Source organism: Takifugu rubripes, chromosome 17, assembly GCF_901000725.2.
Source record: "Takifugu rubripes chromosome 17, fTakRub1.2, whole genome shotgun sequence".
NCBI classification, from domain to species: domain Eukaryota; kingdom Metazoa; phylum Chordata; class Actinopteri; order Tetraodontiformes; family Tetraodontidae; genus Takifugu; species Takifugu rubripes.
Window position 1 is genome coordinate 15,601,010 of NC_042301.1, and position 19,858 is coordinate 15,620,867.

A 19,858-nucleotide genomic window follows, 5' to 3' on the forward strand; every position below is an offset into this window, starting at 1 on the left:
CATAGCGCATGTGTGAATATTTGATGAAGGTTCTTTTTCCATCAGTTTAATCTGTTAAAACAGCAACGCTCACCCCATATTTTCAAAGGCACTGAATAGCGAAGGGTGTCTTATTGTTGGATTGAGCTACTCTGCACCCATGATACCCCCAGCACCGAGACCGAGCATGTTGTGTCCATTCGTAATGGACATTATTTCAGACAGAAACCAGGTCAAGCTGCAGTTAGAGGTCAGGCATTTTTTTTATGCTTAATGTATAGAACATAATACAGTTTTCAAAATAAAATACCTCATCGGCCTTCATATAAACATAGTGATAAAAGAGTGGATGGAAAAGTGGATGTCATTAAAGAAATCAAGTGAGAAGAAAGACGTAGTGGGATGGACAACAATGTGGACAGGTCACGAAAGTCAAGTGTGCTTCACGTTGAGGGTTTGGTCACCAATGTCTGAGTGCATCAGCCCTGCAGTTCTCTACCTCTGCCTGTCTCCACTGCTGTCACTGCATATCAGCATTGCATTAATGTCTCACTATACTGGGCCTGGCTCTACTCACCCACTCACCACAGGAAAAGGAGGCAGGAAGAAATAAGGGGGGGGGGGGGGGGGGGGGGGGGGGGGGGGAAGGAAAGACAGAGTAAAACTGAATAGAGGAGATTTGAGAGAGGAAAATGTTATGGATTCCATCTTAATGTGTTAATGGATCTTATTTCAGATAAAACCAAAAATTGTGCGCGAATTTTAGAAGAGGAATGAGGTATCCTGCAGTGTCACGTGTGCAGGGCTCGATCGTGCAAACAAGATTTTGGACCTGGGCCCCCTGAACCATGTGTGAAAGTCAAATCTGTAGTGATCATTCTCGGAGGTTACATTAAGTACATGAACGTATCAACGCTGTGGCCGGTGTTCCTATAAGAAGGATCTGTGTGAATTTCTGAAAAACAAACCTTCCCAGAATGAAGTGTGCACCCTTGGTCTAATAATGCCCCCCCCCCCCCCGCCAAGATATGGGAAGGGTGGTAATGAGAGATCAGCTATCTTTGCTAGGCATTAGCTCATTAGCTCTGTGTGTACGTGAAGTCATTAGAGGATGAAATGAAGCCCCATTGTGTTGGAGATGGGTGATAATCAGACACGTCAGGAACACGCATGTAGAGCCGTGCGTTTCCTGCTCACAATGGTGACCTACATATGGGTGCCAACAGTCAAGTACCCCGGTGTGATCACAACGTATCAGGTTTGCCATCTCTGTGCTTCACACGAATGAGAGAAAGTAGATCTGTTGTGTTTCACCTTTTAGCACAACTAGAGATTTCATCATCAATGAGCAAAGTGTGTTTTTTTCTGTTTAACTGTTTCCATGTTGATAACAATCTTCATCGCTTCCACCTGAAGCTCTGCTGTTCAGTCATCACCCTTAAGTGCTCACCCTTGCTCACAAGGCCGTGGACATTCATTAATTTTTCATTTTTTAATGAATCTGGCCTAATTGGAATGTGGATTTTCCTGACTAGGCGAAACCTTCCTCTTCTATCCCAGAATTGTGGAATAATCTGTGCTGCTCTCAATCCCAAAACAACTGGTTTAAATTGTAAATGACCTGTTCAGTGCACCTACAGATTTGCATGAGTCCACCCATCCATCCATCCACCCATCCATCCATCCATCCATCCACCCATCCATCCATCCACCCACCCACCCACCCATCCATCCATCCATCCATCCATCCACCCACCCACCCACCCACCCACCCATCCATCCATCCATCCATCCATCCATCCATCCACCCACCCACCCACCCACCCACCCACCCATCCATCCATCCATCCATCCATCCATCCATCCATCCATCCACCCACCCATCCATCCATCCATCCATCCATCCATCCATCCATCCATCCATCCATCCATTATATTTCCATGTTTGTGTGAATCCTGAGCTTATGATGCTGCTGTTCAATATAGCTTGAGCCTTTTGTATCGAGCCATTTCAGCCTGCAGTTAACCTCAAGTTCATCCTTTCCAGTACAATATTCTGTGGAGAGGATCCACTCTGTGAGCACACGGATCTCTTTTGCGTTTTTCTACTCAGTATCATCTTAATCGTGTTTACAGGCTCACATCACATCTGAAACTCAGACCGAGCCGCTGGTGGTAGCTGAGTGCTGCTCTAACGGCACTCAGATTTAGCATTGACAGCCTTTAGCCTCAGCCGGGGATGCAGATGGGGAGGATTGACCTGCTGTGACCTTGGGAGAATGCCCTGGCAGAGGGCGACGGCGACCGCGGGATGGGCAGGACATGCTGCAATGCAGTAGAGCAGATCGGTGGTGCTGCATGCTCCCACCACACACACATGTGCACACACACGCGCACACACACACAAACACCAGCTGCAGCTGACAGGAACAGAAACACACAGGCGAAGAGTTTAAACTAACACAATATGCATAGTTGCACACAAAAATCTACACAGCTTGTAACAGCTACAGTCCACATATGTAAACACACAGACACACACACACACACTGTTGAGGAAAGTCCCCTCTTTTCTTTATGGTCCTGCAACGGTGTCTCAACGAAAACACCTCCCGCATGACACTGCGTGTTGTCCAGCGCACACACGTTGCCACATTTCTTAACCTATAGACACATGTGCGCACAGATGTGGAGACACACAGGAAATGATCATCCAATTGCTGTCAAACACTGCACACACAAGGACATTTGCATTGTCAGGCTAAATATACGGCACATTAAACCAGACAATTCCACAGAAAATGTGAGGTTGCTCCTACGCCTCTGGCTGATTCCCCTGTGTGTGTATGTGTGTGTGAATATGACAATGTACAATCAGAGAATGGAGGGAAATCCCATTCTATGGTGCTCCCGCGACCCCTTGAATTTGTGGTGAAGCTTCTCTGATAGGGCCGAATGTCTCAGGGTCTCCTTAATATCATTAGTTATTTGTAAGTTGTGTCGGTTAAATAATGCGATCGCTGTCTTGCCTTCCTGCAACGTCCCCGCGGGGCCACCCCAGAGGAGTTCGATATGTAACAGCATCTGCTTCCACATACCAGCCCAGCACGCGCCTCATGAAAGAGATTTTCTGTGGCATATAATTAAACACTAATCACTCTGAGCAATCTGATCAAACCAAATCAGCCTGAACTCACTTTTCTTACTGTTAAATAAACTTTTGTTCCTCATCTCGGTGGAGGAGCTCATGGTTCAACCTCCTATTGACTTTCAGCTCCTACTTTATATTACTGTAGGGATTTATGGTACATTTGTACTGTATATAGCCAGTGTTGGCAAGGTCTAATACTGTCATAAGCATATTCTTCATCAGCACAAGTTTCCACCAATCAATCATCAATCTGTTGGTGTTTGAGAGGGTGTTTGCTTTCTTTAGGAATTGATTTCTCTGCATTTGTCTGCTGGTTGTTGGAACCTCGCACTTTCATTCTCTCCGCCGACGTTTATTCTGCACTCGTTTGTGGGGCTATCACAAATAAAACCCTAATTTCTGTCCGAACGATCCAGCCCTGCCACCTCACGCTGAGGACCCCGGGGGTCTCCGCACGGTTCATTAGCATCCGATGTTCTGCTCCACAGCACATCCACACTTGACTCCCCTCTTACTATACTGGACGTCTGCAGTTTTCCTTTTCAATCTGCAACCCTGCCTTTGATGATGCTACTGTAAATTAATACACATTTGCTGCCATCTTATATGTCCATTTTAAAACTATTTACTGCAGGATTTTTCAGATTTTGGTCCATTCATTTGGAGCCTGCTACGTTTTCAGCACTTCCCAGGAATAAATTAGGCAGTGATTAAGAGAATAATTCCACCTTTTATTGTATTTTTTTGTTCTCCTTATGTTGAAATAGTGCTGTGTTGCCCTACATTGAAATCATGCAGGGACATACTAAGGTGGCTTAATATTCTCTAGTGCAATAATGGTTCTCAGTTTCTTGACAGAGCTATAGGGGGAAGGAAAACAATGTACATATCATAACAGATGCTTGTAATGGATACACGGAGTGACATCATCTTTTTTTCCTTGTACTGACTCATAAACATGTACAATTGTGTGGAAGTAGGACCAGTGGGTTGATGGTGCAGGCAGGTCAGGATGTGAGGGATGGCGATCGCTGCAGCGGAAGGAGAACTGTGTGTTTTCACTTCCAACAGGAAGTCTGGAAATCTGTTCCACCGGCAGCCGATTGTTCCAGGGTGAGACGTGGAAATATACAATGTCTTCATCGTAAACATGTGGGGAACTTAAGGCAGAGCAGATTCCGTACCAGGAACTCAAATAAGAACACTTTAAGGTGTAATGGGAAACTTTAAAGCAGGTCCTTATTATTTCAAAATCTAATGCATAAAGCACAAAATATTATACAGTAATCTGCACCATAAAACTAGTCAGAACCCTCAAACCAACTAGCCAATTGTTAAGCGCACACTTACCACACAAGAGGGAAAGACTTTGCTGCTCAAGTAGAGTAAAGTTTATTGTGACAAAGCAGAGTGGAGAACAGAACAGGGGCCGAGACGGGAGGCTGGGTGTGAGACAAAATAGATGGTTGGAGGCAGCAGACCTACGTCTGTTATCACAAAATCTAATACAAAAGTTCCTCTAGAGCCTGGTGCCCAATGAGCGCAAGGGCTCAACAGCAAACTGGCCAACAACGGAGAGGACGAGCATTCTTTTATCATGCAGCTGAGTGGAGTCAGTGAGGACCAGGTGAGCTGATAACTGAGGCACAGCAGGTGTGTGTTGACCAGGGAAGCAAGGAGAGCCACGAGCATCCAGGGGAAACGACCCCTGGAGAGCCGAAGGACCAAAAATGTCCTTGATTTTTAGGGAACCTTTGGATTTTGGTCCTCACTGTGACACCTGTACAACACATACACACTCACACACACACACACACGCACACGCGCGCACACGCACAAAGAGAGTCAAATGAACTCGAAAGACATCATGTACTTTTACATAAAGAACTCTGTTTATTGTTTCATATATATATTATATGCATCTTCATACAATAGTTCTAATACAGTCAAAAATAATAATCATATATTTGTATATAGATATATAGAAAACTAATCCCATAATCTACATTTTACTTGTAAAAAAAACAAAATGGAGAAACGAATAATCTTATTGCCAGATTTAGGCATTTTGAGGGAGCAACAAAGATGATACAAAAAGGAACGATTACACCCGAACATCGCAATTTATAGACCTAGAACATCTGTCAACAGCTAGTAATGACCATCTTGGTTTAAGACACAGGAAGATTTTCTTGTTTTTACTTTGTCATATTTCTTGAATAACATCTTTAAACAATTACAAGTTTGTTTGTTCTTTAACTCAGCTGAAATGGCTGTAAAATTGGATGTTGTGATGGACGGAGCTGGGAGTGAGGGACAGAAAGGAAGAGGGGAGTAGATTATAACTGCCTCATTACACACTTTGAAGATCTGACACGGGGAGAAGGGAGGAGGAGGGTCGGAAAAAGAACCGCGGGGTGTCCAAAGTCGACTTCATGTGCTTCTCCAACAGTGATCTGCTTTTGTAAACAGAGAGGAAGTGGCACAAACACTCTCCCATCATCCTCTTTTCCTGATTCCTCCCATCCTCTGGGTGCTCTCCGGGAGGTAGCAGTGTCACAGTTGGCAGGGAGAGATATCCGCTCTAATCCGGTTCGCCGTGGCAGTCCTCAAAAGTTTTTCCAGCTGCACCAAAACTCCACCGAAGACGCTCGATATGTTGAAATGAGGATATGAAGGCAAACACGGGCGCGTCACGCAGGTGCCGCAGGAGCGCTTTAGCGCGGGGACGCCTGGTTCTTGAAGTCGGGGTCAAGAAGAGGCATCGAAGCTGCACAACAGAAGAAGAGTCAACGACATCTACAAACCCCTGCAGATAACTGCACACAGTCTTTTGTATAGAGATTCAAGAAAACTGCATTTGTGGTTTTCTGGAAAAGCTCATAGCGTTAGAAGTGTTGTGGACTCACCAAAAGGAGCTTTTGTCACTTTATTAAATTTTTCCAGGCCAATTTCCTGATGAGTAAGCACTAGGAGGGTGACCTGCCGACCTCACCTGCCATGTGTCATGTTTCTGATCCATCATAGCAACAGTTGAATTGTTACAATTTGCAGTATGATTTCTTCAACGTTTCCCATACATTTTTATTCACATTAGCGCTGATCTTTTATGGACTGTTCATTTTGTGTTCAGCCTTCCTTGATTGTGTCTAAAGATAAAATATCACGTAGCATGTTTGACGCTAATTAGCAGTAGATGAAGCTGAACATGAATCCATGTAATCCAGATATTACCTTTCTGTGCCTATTTCTAGTTCAGAGAATTACTCACAATAGAACAGTAACCTTGAGGTGTTACAGAAAATATCAGCCACTGACTTGATGATAAACATGCAACCATTCTCAACACAATGGATCTAATTCTATAACATAATTATCTATTCTGTTGTCATTTGGGGGAAAAGAAGTGAATAATTAACTACATTTTTCCTCATCGTTCTCTGTTTGCCACTTCAGCTGCCGCTACCGCTACCTTGAAACACCAACAGCTGCCTCTTACTAATTTATTGCTGAAGGTCGTGGCTCTTGCAACAATCCATCAAGACCTGTGCATGAATACGGCGTTAATAAATGGATTTGGTCCAGTTGCAGAAGCAGCTCTTGGATTTTTGTGACATTTGGACCATACTCAGCCATTTAGAAAGCCGTTCAATACCGCGGTGGGATTGATTAACGCCGGAGGTAAACAACAGAGTTTGAGTGTGAGGTTCATCGCTGCTGGTTTTCATGTCGCCTCGGCGGCGGTTCCTTCCGTGCTCTCCTGCAACTGTTTCCCCTCCAGCTGCGAGGCGAGGGAGCCGACTTCATGGCGCGTTTCTTTTTATCTGAGAGTGTGAATCATTTAATGATGGGAAGTACGCCTTCTTTTGTACTCATGTCAGAGGAAAGATGAGGTGAAAACACTAATGTGTGAGGAAAAAAACAAGATTTCTAGCAAAATAAGGCATATGAACAGCCTCAACATACTTGTACAACACTGTGTGTGCACACGTCTTGTCTCTCACAGGCATTAAATATTTACTGCCATCCCGATGGAGCTTCATTGAAGATGCAGGATGCACAGAGGGACAGGGTACGGTCACCTCCAGCTCAGTAATCCCACTGTAAAGCCACTGTGATTACACATGGGTCAGACCAAAGATTTCAACATGCATCTGAAGCTTTCGGCTTATTCGGGCCCATTATATGAACGATTGTCATTCTCTAGTATCAATGTCAAATTGCCTCTGAGCCAGCTGTTAAATGTAAATAGATTTCAAGACTCCTGCAAAAGAAAGCCCATTATAGGATCAAATGGAATCCTAAGAGCTAATTACTGGATTGTGGACTCTGGTGGATGCACAATGACCTTCACTGGCTGTCCTTGTTCTTACAGAGATTCTAATTAACAAAAAAGAAAAAAAAGAAAAAAAAACAGGTTAGAACGATGGCCTTACCTGTCCCAGAGCTTGACATTTCTACAGTTGTTACTGCAGCAGCCTGCCGAAATCAATGCTGTGACAAGGAGAAGAAAGACAGGGGGGAGGGGGGAGTTTAGCGTGCTCTTTTGATAAGAACTACAGACCATAAGCTATTATTTCATATCAGTTTATGTACCTGTTCAGGCTGGCAAAAATTGGAGTATAAGTTGATACCATTGGCAATCAAATTTGTCAATTCAATTTGTTTAATGTGGAACAACATCTCATCTTTCTTTTACCCCAGCACGATTTTCTTTTGACAAAATGTCGTATATCCGTTTTATCAGAATTCAACTTGCTTTTGATGGAGCTAAAAGCAACAGCTACGCAGGCTAGCATAGCAGCAGGACTTGTAACAAGCTGTGAATAATCAATATTACCCATAACCACTCTGCCTCTATGTTCTCATGAAAAAAATGTTGTCAGTGCTGATGGGCAGGGGGTCAACTCCCTCCTTCCTTTGAGATGATAAGCTAGACCCATGGTGGGATGACAGAGGGTAGAAAGTCAGAGTGATGATCATATTCTGCTACAAAAGGGACAGAATGAGCAGCTAACTAGCCATCCTTCACCGATGTCTTCTGCTTTAATGTAAAGAAATAGTCTAAATCTGGTTTAGCGCTCCTGTGGCCACTGCGTTCCGCAAAAGATTTCCGTCTTTGCCTTTGCTACAACGCTGATATGAGGTCTTCCAACGAGTCCAGGGACATGGAAGAGGGCTGGAGGCTATTTGCCTTCGGAGGTCAAAGTGTGGTGGGTTTAATTGATTCCACAGCTGCTGTAGATCTCAGACAGGTGACAGAGAGGTAAAGACACGATCACAGCTCACTTTCCCCACAAACACAGACACAAAGATGGAAAATCTGATGGAGGGACAGATGGTATGTATGAAAAGAGGATGCACCTCATTCTTTGGTTCTACTGCTCTGATTGGCACAAACTGAGGAGCCAAATATCTTCTGTGGAGTTTTTCAGCAAACATCCAGGCCCTGCTCAAGGTTTCCCCCTGTTAAAGGGTTAATCAAACTTGAGTGTAACAAATGTTATATCGATAAAGTTGGATTGACTTGAAGGACCACAAGCTTGAGGTGGAGCGTTGAGAATCAGGGTAGAAAGAAAAGGAATAGAAAACAAACAAGAGACAAAAACAGAAATAAATTACATCTGTATAATGATTATGCTATGAATAAATCTGGATTTAAGGGGATGTGAGGGTCTGCATGCATCAGAGGATAAATATAGGAACAGATTTACAAGATGTGTTGATTTTCTTTTGGGATTTTTCTTTTTTTAAAATCTGAGGTAAACCCTCAAGGCGCATTTCAAGTTTTTATTGATATCTGAATCAAGCAGGTACAGATTTGAACCGCTCGGTCTTCTTTCCTCCGTCCACAACCTCCTGTCTCTCCCTCTATCAACTGGATCAATGCCGAAAGGATTCACATGGACATTCCCTCAGATCAGAGATCCCGGGCATATGAATTATCCAGGATGGGTGAGCAGGAACAGAGAGACGCGGTAGATCAGTGAGCTTCCGTTTAGCTAGTAGTTGGGCTCAGAAAACTAGAGACAGGCCCTTCCAATGATGTTGCCTTGAATCAAGTTTAAAAATGGCAAAAAAAAACCTCATCCAAGAAAGCCTGTTAAATAATAGAGGAGGAACCTCCGCACAGAATGATGGTGACAGATTATGATCCAATAGTATTTATGACCCACCTGAACAGCCGAGGCACAACAGATAATGTATGAAAGAGAAAAAGTGGAAACAAAATCACAGTCCTCCGATCAATACTGCTGCCGCTGTGGAGAATATCATGCTGACACTGCAGCGTCAGGTGAAGGGACGATTCATCTAAAGCTAAAAATGCATGAAAGAAAAAAATGGCTATTGTGTAATCTTGACAAATCAAAAGAACTTGAATTTAGAGTAAAACATGATGCTGGCTGAGCTCCAGAGATCCTGAGTGCAGATTAGAAAAATGTCCAGAATCGCTGCACCAATCTGGCCACACAGGCGCCTCTCAGATGCCCAAAGCCCTAAGTAGAGACAAATATCCTGATCCAGAGCACTCAGAACCTCAGCCAACGCCACAGGCTCCCCTTCTAAAAACACAATGGTCCTAATCACGTTGCCAAAACAACTGTGAATGTCTTGGAATGGACCAGCCAGAACCCTGAAAGTTCAACTAAACAGCTCTAGAGAGACCTGAAAACAGCCCCAACAGACGCTGAGAGGATCTGCAGAGGAGTGAAGGAATATCCTTAAATGCAGGTCTGCAGAGCTCGTGTTATCATGCCCATAAGGCTGAAACCTTCGACCAAGGTCCACGTATTTACATGTCAAGGGGAGCACATTTCTGATTTAATTATAAGGCGTAAAGGGATTGTTTAAATTTTTATAGAAGACAGTAACTTGCAAGGGCAAAAAGCTGTTGCAGTGTCGTACAGCTAGATGATTATTTTAAAGAAGTTTCCTTAAATCCACAGTTCCTTTAGGATTTTCAGTCTTTTGTTAGGCTACATTGTTCTTTTCTATATTCGTCTAAGCCTTAGAAATTAAACCGTTCTCCCTCCATAGTTATGCTTTAATGACATTTTGAAGAAGCTCGTGTTTGTTCTCATTTGACTCCTCAGAGTATAAAAAGAGACTAAAATTCCGCAGCCAGGGTCACGACGCTTGGGTGGATTCCCGATATCAGAGGAGTGTGGGGAAACTGGAACGTGACAGCAGGTAGGAAAGAGTAAATAACTGGGAGCTGTGCTTCCTGCAGTTAGCTCTCTCTGAGGCTGAGGTAGCATGAAGAGAAGTGACGATGGAACCCGCTGGGGAAGAGCCGGATAATTGGTGCCCTGTGGGCTGGTCGAGCCTATAAGGTCAGAGAGAGAGTGTGTGTGTGTGTGTGTTAGTCAGAAGCATATTTGTGATCAATTTAAGAAAGAATTACAGAAGACGAAGCTCAGATGACCATAAACTAACAAATTAATTTAGCATGATCAGCATAATGGACCAGCGGGTTTTAACTTACCAAGGGGGCAGCATCGTGTTTATATGCGTGGTACACGGATGTCAGGCTTTATCACCGGGATCTTCCTGCCTCCTCCATCAGACTCAGTACATTATCAGTCATTAACTCCTTTTTTTTTTGCTTCTGTCCTTCCTGTTTAAGCCCTCGCCCCATCACTCTACCGCCATAGCAGCGGTCCACGGTGTCAGTCACAGCCCCGGGGTCTGTTATCTTCCATGGATGGTGAAATGAATTATTGAAGCCGGCATTTGCACGATAAACTGCTGTTGCCCTGTATCCACGTGTTACTGCCCATCAATCCTCAACACTGGTGAATAATGCAGGAGATTGCGGCATCTCAATGCATGATGGGGGGGAGGGGGGCACGGGAACATCTCTGATTTCCTTTACTGTTGAGCTAAGGATGTTCAATCAATGTCCTCTTGACTCAACCTCCACCTGGCCCCAAAGGCTGCAAGTGTGCTCCACCAATCAGCAGTCTACAGCACACAGCCCCGCCCCCTCAACAATTCTGGCTAATCTTAAAATAAAGGCAGAAATGTGTCAAGGTTTTTCCCAAATCATTGTGAACATTAAAAAAAAGTTCCTGCAATGGAAAAAAGGGGTTGGGGCAAAGTTATCTCTGCACAAACACCGTTTGGGAATCAGGCGAAGCCGGAGGTTTCTTGCTTGAACCGGGTGGTGGCTGCGACAGCATGTGTGCTCACGGTGCAGCGTGACATCTGCTGTAGCCTAAATAAATCCTGATCCATCACCTACATGTGAAGGACACCTACCACTAAATAGCTAAATATTTAAAATTACACCACAACTGGTCGTCTATCAGAAGTAGAGACATGAAGGGCGACATTTCAGAGGCGCTAGCACCAGCTACTTCCCATCTTTCAATGGCAGACTTTACCTAAAGCTCGCACGGGGCAAATGAAAAAGGTAATTGAACACACGTTTTTTTTTTGCTGTAGGAAATGAGCCATCCGCTCTGGAACTGTGGGGCTAGCCGGCGGATGTCGGTACCCCCGACAGGAAACCTCAGAGTATGTCTCCGAGAGTGAGTAACAGCCAACGATAAATGTGTAATGACTACTCCGCCTATCGTTTCACATTGGAAGGATCCATCCATCGGCAGTAATGGGACCCGTGTCTCCGCGTCGCTCTCATCGGGCGGCCGATACATCAAATGTGCGTAATGCACGATATAGGCGGCAGATAAATTTGTGCTGCAGGAAATGGATAACTGCTTCCTGCGTGTTGCCAGCAGGGATGATGCCGTCAGACGGAGCGGTTCAGGCGTGTTAAGGCCATTCTCACTCGCCTTGTTAACAGACGGCATCAGCGGAATAACTGACCAGCGGGGCAAACGTAAGCCTCGCTAAGCCGCCGGCGTTAAGACTTTTCACTGGCGCGCTCGCTCTCGTTCTCAAGAAATGCGTAAAACCTGGATTCTCACATCGAATATTCCTTCACAACCTTTCGAATGTACAAAAGCACTTGTCATGTTAAACATCCTCCTGCTTTGCCTCCGCTTCACAAGGGAAACTGAGCACAGCCGAGCGTGGTTACCGCTGGTGACTGTGGGACCGACGGAGGCTCCCTCGGGCCGCCAGCTGCCCTCGTACGTGGCAGCCACTCATCTTCCAGTTAATTACCTGGCCTAGGAAGCTAATTTCCTCTCAGCTCAATGGGCCGCTCCCCACTGGCCCAGCATAAGCGTACAAAGGCTGTTCCGCGTTCCACTGGGCTTGCGTGTCTACCAGACGACTGAGGTTACTGTGGAACATTTGTCACAGACCTCTGGGGGTTTTGAGCAGGAGCGATGCAAGAACATGGCGAGCGAAGCGCCCTCCTTTATGACTCAAATAGCTGCTTCGGAGCTACTAGCATGTAGGGGCTGGATAGTACTCATTTTCATAACTGTTACATTCATGGAAATATCTTGCATTGCTGAAGGAAAATAAGTAAGAATAATCATAGCTGTGTCATCTGGTCCAACTGGGTTTCACCTTAAACACAAATGACTAAAGTGCAGACTACATCTCGTTATTTATTCAGGGGTGGATGAGCTTTTGTTACCGTGTCATTTCAGTCGTCCGGTCTGATGTTTAGCAGCGTTCAGTGGAGCATAACCTGCATTTTTATTGGATTTGTTCAAATAAGCCCTTATTTCCCTTTTCCCCCCCTCAGAATCTCTTTCCTGACTCAGCTCCGGAACTAAATATGAAGGAAATAAGGCTTTTGAATCACACCTCTGACAGCATTAGGAGCAGCAGCATGCGCATCCAGCCCAAATAAAAGCAAAACTTCTGCCGTTATCAAGCAACCAAATGTGTCAGCCTCCACCACGCCCTGCCGCTTTAGGAGGACTAGTCATGAGCGACCCGTCTGGGACGGCAAGCGCCACAGATGAGGTCGTCTGGTAGGAATAATCCATTTGAATTACAGCGGGCTAATGCTCCCCCAAATCCTTTCATGTCAGGCAGCTGCGACAAACATTTGACTTCCTCCGAGTGGCATAGCCCAGCATTCGTCAAGGGGACGCGCTCCATCCACCGCCTTGGTAGACATGTGAGACGGAGAAGAATAGAGTCAGGGGAAGAGGAGAAGATGCAGAGAGGAAGCAGTAATCCACTCAAACACTTCCTCGCCCCCCCCCTTTCCCGGCTCAGTCTGGCAAAGAGTGCATTCTCCGGCCGTTTTCAACCAAAAAAAAAGAAAAAAGATTTGCAATCAGTTTTCACACTTGCCGACAGCTGGCCCTTCCTACTGGCAGCCAATTAGGGTGGGGGGGGGGGGGGGGGGGAGGAATGGAGAGTGAAGTGAGAGAATAGCTGCTGTAGTCAAAGCCTCAGTGATGATTTCCTGTTGCTCCGACAGTCGGCGGCACTTCAGCACAACAACCAGAGGGGCTGAAGCGATGCCACACTTACCAGGACGAAAAGAATCAGCGAGCCAGTGGGAAGATCTTTGCTAATTCAATCAGATTCTTCCCTGCGAATGTAGATTCATGCTGCCAGTGTTTGTCAGCTCTGGTTAAATCAACAGATACTGAGCGCAGGAAGAAATCTCTTCTCTATTAAGTCCAATCACCGGCTGTGCTGACAGTCGTCTCATGACAGCAGTCTGAGTTTCAACAAACAAAAACAAAATGCTAATTGTGTGACTGCTGCTGTCTGCACAGGAAGTCCAAAGCATTTTTCTCCATGGCGTTTGGGTGCGCGTGCATCTGCGACAGTCTTTGGCGTCGCATGTGCAGAGGCAGAGTTCCCAGGTGGGACAGTTCATGACAGTTTCATTTTCTCCTGCAGATCCTGCAGGCAGCTTAAGCTAATATGCAGAACCTGTGATTGCTGAAGCAGAAAACGCGATTAAGGCCGTCCTCTTTTTGGAATAGGACCCCCTGCCATGCAGAGATCCTCTGGACATGAACCCTGCAGTCTGGGTCATGAGACTTCAGCCTGCAGGAACGTTATCACATGGATCTGAACTAAGACTGCTTTCACTTGTGTCCTACCACATTATGTGACACAACGGGTTTACTGTCTTTATTTAATCAAAGGTGGAGCAACAAACTGTTTATAGTTACTCCTTATGCTAGTTTTTAATAAGCTGCAACTGTTTTTAATCTCCTCCATTTTGCAACGCTAATGTGCTTCTCAGGCCAGAGAAGGATTGGTCCTTTTTCCCAGAAGTGAACAGAATATGTGCTATAAGCTCCGGGCAAACATGCAAAAGCAGATCGTGTTGAAAGGCTGCAGAGGTCAGAGAGCTGTTTTGCTTTTATTTGGGATTTTGTCGGGAATTTAAATGGCAGACATGAGACACTCATTTGTCTGAATAAAAACCCACATAGCTACAGTGATCCTGGCACACTCTGGCATATCTATCCAAATCACACACACATAAAAATGAAATAATACTGGGCAAAGGGCTTAGAGGATAATCCAAGTGAGTGCAGCATCACAGGAATTAAATTCCCTCTCCTTCCAAAAAAAAAAAAAAAAAAAAAAGACACCGACAATGAGGATAGGTCAATGGCCGACAGATGTAGTTGCTCTCTTTATTCCTCCACCCTCACAAAGACGGTCATTCAGTCTTCTCTTCTTCTGGCAGTGTTTCTCTCATGCTCTCCGTCTCATTTTCTGATATTGTCAGAGCGGCGCTGCAGCACAACGTCTAGCTTCCAACTAAAGCCAGTGTTTGTGCCTCGATACGGAGACACTTGACATTAGTGTCCTTGGCAGGTCAGAGGGGACAGAGATATAACTGTCCTCATAGATGAGGACATATGAGCCTTTGTGAGTGTGGAGCATCCCTTTTACTCTACAGAGGCTCAGTCTGTGAAGGCCCCGTGCACTCCCGATATCCTCCAATTAGGGATTTGTAGGGCATTAATGTGATGAGGCCTCTCGCAGACTTCATATGGGTTTGAGGTTACAGTGAGATTGAAACGCTCTCACGGAGAATGAGCACCAATAGAGGCAGAGTGATGATTCAAATCAAAGTTGTGCGTGCCTTTTACGATAATCCAGGGGAATCCTCCGATTGCAAAAACGGGAAGAGATGACATGTTTGTTCCTGGACTGTTATGGACTGCCCCTGGAACGTTTCCACGTTTATTTGATTTCTGAACTATGTCCTATGACATCCTCACAATCTACACTATGATTAAAAACGGTCGTGCTTCTGGGACCGCAGGAGGAGCACCGGACTCCCCCACAAACACAATCTAACTGCTAATTGGTGTGTTCTCTTCACAACCATCCCCCTAAAAAACATGAGAACTATCCAGACGTGGCTCCATGTTTAGACGTGAAGTGGCGTTGGATATCCGTCCTGTATTCTGTTGTGTAAATTCAGGCTCATATTTCAAAGTCATGCAGATATTTCACCTTGAGGAATCTGTCCTTCAGTCAGCTCTGCACCACTCAGCAGTTTCACTCCAGAAATCATTATCAGCCACTGTGGGGTATTTAAACAGCAGCCAAGCCAATATTATCCGCCTTCCCCTGTCACACCCATAACTGGCACTCATCTCACAACAGCGGGCCTCAATCGCCACATTTCTAAATGGAAATAAACCCTTTTTTTGAGTGTGGTACGCTGGATGTGGGAGATAAGTGTGAGTGTGCGCACACGTACCATTCATTCCATTGTAGATGCTGCGATGATGAGGCGAGAGCTCATCTCCAGCCGCCCTCCTCTGTCCGTCTCTTCCAGGGCTTCCAAACTTGACGTGGTCGGGGCTCATGTTGTACTGGTGTCTTTGGGGTTCAGGGCTGCCCCCCTTGACCAGGCAGCTCTTTTCGTGGTGCTCTGTGTTCCCCAGATGTGCCAGCCGGGGTTCTGGGCTCAGACACCCGGTGCTGCTGATGCTGCTCCTGTGGTGCCTCTGAAAGAGCTCTCTGCCGTCTCCCTGACCCACGAGGTGCTGCCTCTGACCCAGCAGGAGGTCGGAGCTGTGGTGCTTGAGCTGTTGCTCGTAGATTCCCCGACCGACGTTCCTCCCGTATTTTTCCGGGCTAAGGCCCCTCATGACTCGACTGTGGTCAGGCACAGATATGGATCCGCAGCGAGGCCGGCAGAGCTGGGGCAGAGTGTACGGGTACTCGAGGCTGGTACTTCGATGGCGCCCAGCAGGATGCTCGGGACTAGAGACGTCCTTGTCCGATCCAGTCCCGCCTCCCATTGCACTGATGCTGCTACACCTTGGTTTGTGCATGAGTTCAAGGCTGCCCTTTTCCCCTCCGACTCCACCTGGAGCCAGGTGGGACTGCTTATGGTGAGGGTGATCAGAGCTGTCGGTGCTCCATGCACTGGAGGTGCTGCTCCCATCGCCCACATCTCTCATGAGCAGCCCATGCCCAGGAACCAGCAGCAAACTGTTCTGGCTGTCTATGGAGTTACGGCAGCCGCCCACGCTTACGCCGCCTCCGCCGCCACCTCCACCTCCACCTCCACCTCCCACACCCTTCTCCTCATCCAGCAGCAAGCAGAGCTCCTTCAGCTCCATGTTTTCACGAATCACCTCCTCCTGTCTGACCTCCAGTTCCTTGAGCTTCTGGAGGTAGAGAGTGACCTCTTTGCGCATGATGCTGGCGCTGTAACGGCCCAAACGCTGCCACTCCCTGGACACCCGCTTGCCTTTCTGGCGGTCATCATCCAGGAAGCAGCAGAGGTCACGCAGCTCACGGTTGTCTTCATGAAGCTTCTGATTTACGTCCTAAGAGGACCAGAAAGAACAATGTGGGATTAAATGACAGTTGCACTGAGACCTGGATGAGGACGCATCACAAAGCTTGAATATTAGGACAGGGAAATCAAATTTGGACCTTGTTTTAAAAAGAGATGTCTGTTTGTTCTTTTCCTCTAAGTAGATCAATGTACCCGCCGTCCACTTTCAATCCATTTACCTTCTATTTTGGGTATCAGACGGCTGATACTCAGAATGAGATGACATCCTAATCCCCTCTATCTTCCCTATGAAAGCACAGACTCATTGCCTGTGATTCAAAGTGAAACAGGATTATTTTGGGTGTTTTGTTGGGAGCGGAGAGCCAACAGATTGACTTCAGCTCAAAATGTCCACACTCTGTTACTGTGAACAATCCCTTTTCTTGGATATCCAAGATATTCTTTTTTGGTTTTTAACTTTCTCATCAGCTCTCCCCATCCCAACTCTTGTTACAAGACACACAACTGCACAAGTGAGCTTTTCACCATAGGCAAAGGATCCCTCCGTGAGTTTTTTTTGGTTTTTTTTTAAACAATACAGAAAAGCAGTGCTGTCGGTAACGGTCCCCTTCATATGTCTCCGAGGCCACGTGCACATTCATCCATATATGATATTTATTTAGTATAATGTAACATTTTGCTGCCATTTATTCTCTAAATAACGGAACATCCATTCTGACGTGCGCGCTCAGGTGCGCTCCAAAACTATGATCTCATCCCTCACGGATGCGCGCCCCCCTCACCTTCAGCCCCCTGATCTCGTTTAAATGCAGCTGGAGGCTACGATTGACCTCTCGTATGAGATTTCCGTGGTCCATGATCACGCTCATCTTGTCGGCCTCGGACCTCCTCAGCCGCCGAACCAGATCCTCTTTGGTCCACTTGAGCAGCTCCTCGTCGGTCAGGCCGGAGATGTCCGCCGCAGGACTTTCGGTCTTCGCTATGGAGAGCTGGAGCTGGGGCTGGGGCGGCGGAGTTGCTTTCTCCATTGGCACAGCTCCTCTGGCACCGACGAAGCACAGAAACCAGTCAGAGGCTCGGTGGCGTCTGCTCGCATCCGCTCCGCGGGTGGACTAGTGGATGGAAGCCGGTGAGCGGTAGAAAGTCAGTCTCATAGTTTGGCCTTCTTCTGTTGCTCCCCACCCTTCCACTATCTGCTAGAGCAACAGCTGACAGAGCCGGATAGAACAGGGAAGATGCTCTCTCCTCATATCAGCGCAAAGCGCTCACGGCCAAGGATGAGGACCCGCGCACGGACCACTTTCTGTAGCGGGTTCGAATCCAGAATCGGTAGCAGGCGTGGTCGGTGCGTGAGGGAAGCATCCGCGGAGAGTCTCGGCGCACACATGCTGCCTGGATGGGAAGCTTTCTGCGAGGCAGAGGGAAGAACGCACTCTCTGCACGCACAGCAGAGATCTCTCCACCAGCCCTCCTCTCTCTCTCTCCAGCTCCTGGACCGGTGGGTTGACGCTCCCTGCGCTAGAAATCGTGGCTACAGCGCCATCTAATGGGAATCTATGATACAAAGCCGTTTATTATGAAAATATTCCGGAATAACGATATTAAAATGCTATATTATGTTATTTTAACTATTAACACTCAGTAGCAATGTTGAGCTGAGCCGCTTTTCTAATTATATAGGGCTTGATCAAGTTACCACAGCAACCACATCTACTGGGGTTCCTATTCTTTTGCAGAGTGCTTTTTTCCCTTCTTTTCCCTCACATTGTGAAAGAAAAGTAAGGACAAAGTGGGTTCTTATGTAAATATGCATTGGTGGAATAAAAGCACCTTTTAAATATTTAACATACAAAATAATAATGCCATGTTTCACTAAGAGCTAACTAACTGCCAAGTTAAAAAAAATTAAAAAAATAACTAGACTTACATTTCAATCTAATCATACCGTGACACAATGGCATTCAGCCTTTGGAATGTCTTGTATGTATACTGGGTATATTGGCAAAATATCATTACATTGAAAGGAATATAATTATGAAGAGTGTATTCTAAGCAGTTCTTAAGAGAGCTGTGTGGTACATACATGTCACAAATAAAAGAGGCAATAGTAGACGCCTAAACCTGGACATTCTGAGTGGCGCACACAAGCCAGTTGTAGGGCTTCTCTAAAAGTAAATTGTACTCTATGTAAATTGAGTGGTATTCCAACAGAAGGACAGAGATGGGGTGAGATTCAGCTGGAACGTGTGGCCGTCCAGCCGACTGGAAGCCACCAGGCTGGTGGTCCCACTCTCGTGCCTCTTCACACCCACCAAAGAGAGGCCTGACCTGCCACCGCTACAATATGAACCAGTGATCTGCAGTCAGACCACCTGTATTTGTTATTACCTCCACCAAGGAGCCAGTGTCAGACGTTCCTGTTTTCATCTCTGTGGTGCAGGTACGCGTTTCATGTCTGCACTTCTCAACCATTTTATGAGATGTTATTGCACCAAGTCCAATTAATCTGGGGGGAGAGGTTGTTCTCCAGCTCACCCAATTTGTTAAATGAGTAAATTATTCATTATTGTGCGCAGCAGTCTATAAACATATTAATTCTATAGAATCCTCCCTTGATTTGTGACCCGACTGCTATTGGAGCTGAAAAGGATCACTTCATCAATAATGTATTTGACTTTCAACAGTAATGTGAGCTTCTGCAACTATAAACATAGAAAATAGCATCCAGCCTAACAAGCATGGATGTTAGCACCTCAGTTCTCTGGATGTTTGTCTAGATTCCTGTAACGCTGCTGTGGATCAGCAAAGCTGTTATCTTGGCTCCTTTAGAGAATCAGAGGTGAGACTTTCTACTTTTGCCAATACAGCTTTGAAAGCCTCCCCTGACCTCTGCACCTTTACAAAAGACCCTTAACTCTCTGTGCACAGTAAAATAGACCTCTGCTGCATCATGTTAAGGACCACATCAGTTTCTGCAGTGCTCACATCTGTGCGATGTGGAAACAACCTCAAAATGATCGGTACATTTCAGTTTCCAGAGTGTCTTGAGTGGT

General features: G+C 46.0%; 1 protein-coding gene across 3 annotated transcripts; it reads right to left on the reverse strand.

Moving 5' to 3' along the window:
* Window positions 1–5,024: 5,024 nt before the first annotated feature.
* ccdc85al (coiled-coil domain containing 85A, like) lies at window positions 5,025–17,869 on the reverse strand. Of its 3 annotated transcripts, none has more exons than XM_029850771.1 (5): window positions 17,588–17,869; window positions 15,753–16,833; window positions 7,567–7,624; window positions 7,135–7,231; window positions 5,025–5,900 (listed from the first exon to the last, which is right to left on the reverse strand). In XM_029850771.1, the coding sequence occupies exons 1-5, from the start codon at window positions 17,831–17,833 to the stop codon at window positions 5,715–5,717; spliced, it is 1,668 nt and encodes a 555-aa protein (XP_029706631.1). In that variant the 5' UTR covers window positions 17,834–17,869; the 3' UTR covers window positions 5,025–5,714. The 3 variants fall into 3 exon arrangements, 2 of the variants coding, with proteins under 2 accessions (XP_029706631.1, XP_003972599.3); XR_003891567.1 differs by having other exon boundaries at window positions 5,762–5,900; window positions 7,135–7,242; XM_003972550.3 differs by lacking the exon at window positions 7,135–7,231 and having other exon boundaries at window positions 5,735–5,900.
* Between the last annotated feature and the right edge of the window lie 1,989 nt (window positions 17,870–19,858).

What these genes read in the sequence shown, in the direction of transcription:
- ccdc85al (XM_029850771.1), bottom strand. Translation starts at nt 17,833, where the DNA reads ATGGAGAAAGCAACTCCGCCGCCCCAGCCCCAGCTCCAGCTCTCCATA. An exon ending in ACGAGATCAGGGGGCTGAAG is followed by an intron (nt 16,834 to 17,587) that starts GTGAGGGGGGCG and finishes TGGTCCTCTTAG; the next exon opens with GACGTAAATCAGAAGCTTCA. An exon ending in GCAGTAAATATTTAATGCCT is followed by an intron (nt 5,901 to 7,134) that starts GTGAGAGACAAG and finishes TCTGTTGTGCAG; the next exon opens with CTTCGATGCCTCTTCTTGAC.